At 31.0% G+C, this 8,885-nt stretch overlaps 1 protein-coding gene across 1 annotated transcript; it reads right to left on the reverse strand.

Annotated features, from left to right (window-relative positions):
* Nucleotides 1–5,319: 5,319 nt before the first annotated feature.
* Nucleotides 5,320–8,668, reverse strand: LOC143057361 (uncharacterized). Its single transcript, XM_076230665.1, has 2 exons — nt 8,424–8,668; nt 5,320–6,377 (listed from the first exon to the last, which is right to left on the reverse strand). Exons 1-2 carry the CDS (start codon nt 8,666–8,668, stop codon nt 5,567–5,569), a joined length of 1,056 nt encoding a protein of 351 aa, XP_076086780.1. The 3' UTR covers nt 5,320–5,566.
* Between the last annotated feature and the right edge of the window lie 217 nt (nt 8,669–8,885).

Genomic DNA, 8,885 nt, shown 5'->3' on the forward strand with positions numbered 1-8,885 from the left:
CACGAATTCTGTAGTAATATTGCAAATATGATTGTTAAGCATTAGATATTTAACATGTTGTGCAATCTAATACAGTAGGGGTCAAATGTGTGAATACCAAATATAGCGAGCTTTTATCCAGCATCATTGGACATCAATTTCAAAACATTTCATCATTGCAAAATACAATTTGGCAATATCAATATCAATTTACGAATGGGGGAAATAAAACAATTGTAATATCAGTGCAAAAATGTCAAAAGAACCCTGTCTAGAAAGTAATGTCTTTTCCTGCTGCTTCCATTTAAAAAAACTTGCTTTTGTAAATGTCCTTGTGATTCAGAATAAAGTTTTAATCCCAGTAAAGGTTTGCAGTGGCTGTGTGACAAATTAGCCGTAAACAGCCTTTACTTGAATATACTGTTTTGAACAGTGTAATTGACTTGATTGTATTTGTTTTGTATTACAATAGATGCAAGCATATGAAACAGAGACGGAAGATATCAGAGGGACTTTCAAACACTTAAGTCGAAATAAACTGACAAACAGTAGTGCATAAAACACAACCTTTTATAACCGTGACTTCGATTTCTTGAGTTGAGCTGGCTGCTGTTTTATCTGTATTTCTCTTAGATATTATCGTCGACTGATATCCCTTTGATATCTGCGGCCTGTTTTAAGTAGTTAGGGGTACAATCCTGTTCATGAAGTCTGTACTGACTCAACATGCACCAGAGTAAGGTAGCAATTGTGACCTGTGCCCATTATCTAATGGCGCAGAGGATATAGTCCTATAGAAGTGGTTTTGAACCTTCATCCTAATTTGGGTCTTATATAGTTCATTATAAGTAAGAAAAATGTCAAAAGAGTATTATAACAAATCTTCAATTGATGAAACTTTGAGGACCAAGTTCATTCGTTTGCAAATTATTTATAACACAATTGTCTAATTGATAATGTTAAACGTAGAGGGATAAAACGAACTTTGTGAATCATCACGTCGTGAAAATTCTTAAAAAAATTAGATTAATGATACCAATTTTCTGCAACAGATGCATATTTCGACAAGGAATGTCTCCAGTGGTTCCCGATTCAAAATATTTAAAAAATCCAAAACTTATGAAAATAAATGAAGAGCTCGACCTTATACCATTTGAAATTGAATAAAATCATTCGTTTAGACGTTAATATATTTACAGATCCATGAAATACTCCGATGCAAAGTGCATAATCAAAAGGCTAAATCAAAAGCTCAAACACATCAAATGAATGGATAACAACTGTCATATTCCAGACTTGGTTATAGACATTTTCTTATGTAGTAAATGGTGGATTAAAATAGTGTTATAATTAGATAAGGCTCTCATTTTATGACAGTTACATAAAATACCATTATATTGACTACGATATGTGACAAAACAAACAGACATAATAGGTGACAAAAACAAAGTAGGGGTACAACAGTCAACATTGTGTTATAATCTCAATGTCATATATGTCAACATAAAAAAAATCAAAAAGTCATATAAACGAAGAACATCTGCAAAAAAAGGCAAGTATATTTTTTTTTACTGAAGCACAGTAGCACGAGGGCGGGGTGCATTCGACCACTTTGAAGGGATATAACCAAAAACAGACTAACCAGTAAAAATATTATTCACAAACACAAATAATAGAATACTAGAACATATTATTGAGCTGATCGTGTATTATTTAAAAGTAGTGAATAGTCACCAAGAGACATTTATAAACTCAGGAGTTGAATAGAAACTGACAATGCCCTGACACAACTTGACAATCAACACGAACCCTCAAATATCGGGTCATAATAAACTTTAATACAATCAAACGTGTACAACAGTTCGTAACATTTTATCAAATTATATCTAAAGTTTTCTATGAAAATTAAAGATAAATTGTATATCTGCCATCCTCCTAGCCTGTTATTGGATTTAATATGAAAAGTGTATTACGTAATATCAAATTTCGTTTCCATTTGAATTACACGTAGTTATAACACCTACGCAATATTTTGTAATTTCCATTTAAAAACCCAGGTAAATTAAACATGGTGAAAATGAAAACTAAGGTATATGAAAAATTGTGTACACACAGGATCACTTAGATAGTAAATCGATCTAGGGTGTATTTCCTCCCATATTTTTTTGTAACTACTAATATTACATCACAATATATTGAAGATTTTCTATATCAATTAAAGTAAAATTGTTTACCTGCCATCCTCTTAGACTGAAATAGGATTTAATATGAAACTTGAATTCCAGAATAATAACTTTCGTTTTCATTTAAATAACATGTTTATCACCTACGCACTTTTTTGTAATTTGCCCTTAAAAACCCAAGGACATGGTGAAAGTAAAATATACCATAACAAAAGTGTACACACATGATGAATTTGGTTGTAAATAGATCTAATTTTTTTTTCTTTTCATATTCTAATTTGTTTTGTGACATAGGCAGCACTTTATGACTATAGTATATACACTAAAGATTGAAATGAATAAAAACTGAATAGATTGTAGATCTGAACATTTGCCTTCTTTGCTACCAGCTAAATTTCTTATATTAAGTAATTATTTAGAGTGTAAAGTAGGTAAATTTAAGCAGATCATTAATATTTAGAACTTTTTTTCTAAAAAGCCAGCAATTAATAAATATTCGTAGTATACTAAGTCTACATAAGAATGTGAATCAAAATATTAAGAGTTGGTTGTAAACATTTACCTAAAATTGAAACTAGCTAGGATTCTTATAATTATCGCTATTTTGTTCATTTTTCCTTTGATATTTTTTTGTGATCATTTTTCATATCAGGCTACTCGCTTGAGATGGAAAATTATCGCTAGAAACTAAGCAGGCACGTGGCGTTGCTAACGAGGTTGACATGAAATTGACAACGTCGTCATAGGTAAAATAGCGATAAATAAATTATCATTGGTCATCTAAACTCGATAGCCTTTTTTGCTTTCGCCGTCCCGGCTCAAGCGAGAACATCAATCTCGTTGAGATGATCAACGATAATCTATAAGTACAGTTTAGAGAAGGAAGTAGGTGAATTAGAACAGATCAATATTTGTTAATTTTGATGACCACAGTTAGATATTTTGTCAAACCAATGATTAAATGACAAGTTATAACTGATAATTTCAAACGTAGGTACAAATATTTTGTCTGAGAGAGGGATAAATTGAACTTTTTTTAAAACATCACTTCCACGCATGTCAACACCTTCTTCAGAGCTTCCACTGAATATAAATGTGTTCCGTTAGTCATTTGATAAATTATCATGTTCATTAATCTGATTGTTTTAACATGATTTTCTGTTCCTACGACATTTTGACATAGATAGCGACACAGACACTACAAACTCCTCAGAGTCTGAATTGACCAGTTTTTGTGCTCGACCAGTAAAATCGAGCACACATTTTACTCGACCTGGCTCGACCTTGTCTCGACAGTACTGAACTGTACTGATTTGTACTCGACTAAGGTCTCGACTTTACTTATTAAGTCTGATTGAGTATTTTAAAGTCTAAATTTGGTCTCGACCAATGCTCGACCAGTCTTGACCAATGCTCAACCAGTCTCGACCAATGCTCGACCAGTCTCGACCAATTCTTGAACAGTCTCGACTGGTCTCGACCAGGCTTGATCAGTCTCGACTCAGTCTCGACCTGTCTCGACTTTTAAATTTAGTCTCGACTGGTCTCGACATGGTCTGAATTAGTCTCGACATAGTATGAATTAGTCTCGACATAGTCTGAATTAGTCTTGACCATACAGGGAAAAATTTATAATAGAGTTGCTTCCCTTCCCTTGATTAAAATTTAATTTTTCTATTTCATTGCATTTGAACATAATTACAATCAAAAAAGTAGCTATGCACAAAATATTCTAATCAGATTAAATATGTTTACTATTTGCGAATATTTCAACAATCTAATTACACAAAGAACATTACAACCTTAATAGTATGATTGATTTAAAATATTTAAGATATTAACATTCCTTACTATATTTTTGTATTTGTTTATACAAGAGAGTTGCTTCCCTTCCCTTAATCATCAACATTAGATTTTCTATTCCATTGCATTATTTCAACAATCTATTTACAAAAAGAACTACAACTTGAATAGTATGATTGATTTAAAATAATCAAAATAATAACTTTCCTTACTATCATGACTATACTTTTGTATTTGTTTATATAAAAGAGTTGCTTCCCTTCCCTAGATCGAAATTTGTGATTTTCTATTTCATTGCATTATTTCTTCAATCTATTTACAAAAAATAACATTACACCTTAAATAGTATGATCGATTGATTTAAAATAACAAAAATATTAACTGTCCCTGCTATATTTTTGTATTTGTTATATGAATTTTCTTATAAAAAAAATAACAATAAATTGAATATATTTAAAATGAAAATTATTGTGTTGTGATCATTACTTCATGTGTAATTAGATTTTCATTTCCTTATTTTCCATTAAATGTCGTATTCCCTGACCATTTATATTATTTTAATAAGTTGTGAATTTATATATTCAAAATATCATTTAAATACAAGTATTTTATAATAAATTATATTGAGGCTTCTAGGAGCATTAATCACCCAATCTGCTTTTATTGCACATATATATCTATCAATAAAAAAAAGCGAGAAAAATTACCTACACAATTGTTTTAGGTCTTATCAAATGGTCTTGCATGTCCAAAAACCAAAAATGTGTAGACACCTTTTCATGATCTATACTTCTGAGATTGTTTTTCTGTGATCAACATCAAATATGCGCAATAAGAAAGAAGTAACAAATTCTACAGAGGTTTGAATGTAGGCTTCGAAATTCACAATTAGACATTTTGATATAACAACAGACACCAAAGTTGAAACAAGTATAAAAAATTAAAGATACATCTTTGAAATTTGACCAAATTGACCAATTGAGGTCTGAGAAGACCTTCTAAATATAACAAGACTAAACAACAAAGTTACAGCCCGAAGAGACAGAAACATATTTGCATAGTTTGATTTAATTCTGTTCAGTGGTGTTCATAGAGATAAAAGTATGAAGCTCATAGACAATGTATGGAGGATTCAATGTGTCTTTTTTATACTTTCTGATGAAAAATAGCAAGTGTTGTTTACATGTATCATGTGTCTTCTTATGTTCTATTTTAATGTATAATAGCAACACAGTGTGTTTTCAAAAATATATACTCAAAACCATCATTTGGTTTTTTTTCTAGGGTTTTAAGATTCATTTCAGGATGCATAGATTATTCTCTTCAAAATGACCACAAAAAAAGTACAGGAATAAAAAGCACTGATTATTTATTAAAAACATTATCATGATTAATGTAAACATTTTTGACAATACTGAGAAATGATCCTACATATATATATATATATAAACATAACTCCATTACAAGTTAGCAAACATGTACACTTGTGAAATATTTTGCAGTTTATATAATAAGAGCATGGCATTGTTCAATTCAAAGCTACATGTGCCTTTTGATAGCATTTCACACAATATAACAATTTTGATTCATATTTGGTTCACCTATTCAAACAACTTGGCTAGCTTATCTTTAATTGTACAATGAATGTCGGACGACCATTCTGCTTTCCCAAATGAAAAAAAGATTGTGTTGATGTGAACGCTGTCTGTATATGGCTTGTCATGGGAAACGATCCATGTTTTCAAGCCCTTAGCTGTCTTCTTTAAGTAAGTTATGTCCACCTTTGTGTTCCAAACACTTGTTACCTTTGCATAATCGCAACTGTTTTTACCACGGACAATACAAACAGTGTCCTGAATATGAAATGTTACACCAGAAGAATTCTTGAAGACTTTAACCCTTGTTGTGACAGAAGATGAAGTTGATGCTGGTGATGATATGATATCTTGTGGATTTAATGACTTAGTTGTTTCTGGTGACCCAACAGCTTCAGGTGAGCTCAACGTGACGGGTTGACCTGGAGAAGATCTACTTGAAGAAGAATGTACTGGAGACGAACGGACTGCAGACGGACTGACTGGAGATGCAGGGTCTGGAGATGAACGGACTGGAGATGCACGGTCTGGAGATGAACGAACTGGAGATGAACGGACTGGAGAAGAACGGTCTGGAGATGAACGAACTGGAGATGAACGGACTGGAGATGCACGGTCTGGAGATGAACGAACTGGAGATGAACGAACTGGAGAAGAACGGTCTGGAGATGAAAGGACTGGAGATGAATGGACTGGAGAAGATTTTCTTGGTTGTTTGGTATTTGTTGGTGGTGTTTCAATTGGGTAAGTTAAGTTTCTTTTTACAGCTACAGATTGGCATTTTTTAACACTGACACCATTGGCTTCAGCAATCTGTCTAAATAAAAGTTAAGTTCATAAGTAAAGTTTTGCATTTCAGTTCATTAATATCATTTTTGTATTTCAGTTTAATATTCATGTATAATTTTCTTAACTCAAGTTGAAAACTCATTGGTAAGTCTTATTTTTAAATACTGAAAAAGATTTTACAGGTGACAGCAATCCATTGTTTGTACTTATTCGGGCCAATAATTCCATTACAGCACAAGAAAATCTTTAAAATTAATATTTACATCTGTTTTCATATAAAGAATAATATGTTTGAATTTGTAGTTGAAATGTTCTCAAAAGTATACTAATGTGCAATATGGGACTGTACATCGACCTATAGTTGTCAATTTCTGTGTCTCTTGTGTAGAAATTAACATTGGTAGCATGAATACCCAAAAGGAAAAATTGCCTTGAAATAACAATATTTATATTTCTTTATAGAAATTATGTAATTTATAAAAAAAAAAGCAAGAAAAGTTATATTTATTTTAATTTTTCTCACAGTCAAGGACCATAACTCATGAATATTAAAACTGAAAACAGTGCAGACCAATGCCTACCAAGACCTATAGCTAATAAACACATTTAAATCAGATTGATATACATGTACAAGGACATTACAACTCACAGTACTAATAAATAATTAAGATAAGGCACATAACAGAGACCTGGAGAATTTGATTATTAATTTAAGCGAACACAGTTCAATTTTGAACCAACTTGAAAACAAGTAAAAAAAATATAAAAAGTTAAGGATGTTCACTTCTCTGTTTAAAAATAACAAGCTTTTTAAAAGACTGTTATAAATTGATAGGATATAAATAATGAAACTAAAAAAGCAGAAAAAAATTGAGGGTCCGTGTGCTTGTTTTCGAGATATAAGCCATTGAAAATTTGGCGGGAAATTATTTCTCTCTAGATTTTTCTTACATTTAACATTGGCACTTTTTTTGTTTAAAAAACTATAAAAAAATAACAACAATTTTATAACATTTTTAAATATGGCCTCTTAACCTATATGCAATAAAAATATAAAAAGAAATATAGGAGTTAGTGTGCCAATTTTTCAAAGGGTAATACATGGATAAAACCAGAGGATTCCGAAAATCTGACAAAATTCAAAAAATAGAGAAGCAAACATCCTTAAGGTACACAATTCAGATTCGTCATATTAAATTGGTCAAGATAAACATTTTATCTAAAAGTTTTATAAAATGCTTGTTTTTTATTCCCTTATTTCTAAATAGTTCGGATCATAACCCCCAAAATCAAATGCAACCTTCCTTTGTAGTATGGAACCTTGTGGTACAATTTCATAATGATCCATTTACTTAAAAACTTTTGCTACCATGATTGTCTGAAAACCAAATGTCTTAATATGACAGAAATTTTTATGTGGTCCAAAAAATGGAAAGATTTATCAGTTTCTCTTTTAAGGTAGATAGGGTGTCTTCCTCCATCTTGGATATGGAAATTCAAGAAAACAAAGTCTAGATCTTTAATAAAATGTGCAAATTTTTAGAGAAGTAGATAATTCAGGTGTAAGAACTTTCATTTCAATATAGAAAATGACATGTTTTATTATACTTATGGTTGTATTTTACAAAAAAAAGAACACTTTTGTTTGAATAAATTTTTTCCAACTTTTCCACTTAAGGGGAGGTACCGCAAATTCAAGGGCAGATAATTCAGATTAAAGTAACTTTACAATAGAATGTGTTAGGAATTTACCTATTTTATAAAGTAGCAAGAAAACGGGTCCGGTGGCCCCACTTTTTCCGAAAGCATTTTATTTTAGTTATCTTTTCATAAGATATATATCTCAAAATTCTATGGTGTAGTTTATGCTTCATTGCGGAAAATTGGGTTTTCCATGCATAATCTATACAAAATCTGTCAGCTTCATATTTTTTTTATTATTGAAAAAAAAAGCATTATATAATATAAACTACATTGTGGCAAAGTATTAAAAAATTCTATGGATTAAAATTTAGACACCCCATCTACCTTAAGCTTGGTTAATTTGAATTCAGTACATGTATATAATACTTACTTGGTTTTCTGGTAACTTTGTTGGTTATAAATTCTTTTCTTTACTCTTTGCTTCACCTTATCTCTTGTTGTTGGAGTATGTTGGAGGCCACTTAAAAAGCTAACAATGCAGGTAACGGCAGATTCAAACCAAAACCCTTTATCTGATGTGCTGTGGAACTTGTTATCTTTAACTACTCTGTTAATTTCTGCCTGTGAAATGAAATTTAGAAAAGATTGTTTAATTTGGAAATTATTTAAATTCATGAAAATCAATCCATATTTTGTATTAATTAAAATAAATAAGAATAGGTCCCAAGTACATGGAATCCCCACTGGCACTATCATTTTCTATGTTCAGTGGACTGTGAAATTAGGTTAAAAACTCTAATTTGGCATTAAGGAACATGTGTACTTAGTGTCAAGTGGATTGAACTTCAACTTCATCAAAAACTTTATTGACCAAATATTCTAACCTGAAACT

This window comes from Mytilus galloprovincialis, chromosome 13 (genome assembly GCF_965363235.1).
Source record: "Mytilus galloprovincialis chromosome 13, xbMytGall1.hap1.1, whole genome shotgun sequence".
Taxonomy (NCBI): Eukaryota; Metazoa; Mollusca; class Bivalvia; order Mytilida; family Mytilidae; genus Mytilus; species Mytilus galloprovincialis.

Excerpts from the sequence above, each read along its gene's own strand:
- LOC143057361 (XM_076230665.1), bottom strand. The coding sequence starts at position 8,668 with ATGAATTTAAATAATTTCCAAATTAAACAATCTTTTCTAAATTTCATT. Across the intron at positions 6,378-8,423 it reads CAAAGTTACCAGAAAACCAA|ACAGATTGCTGAAGCCAATG; the intron begins GTAAGTATTATA and ends ACTTTTATTTAG.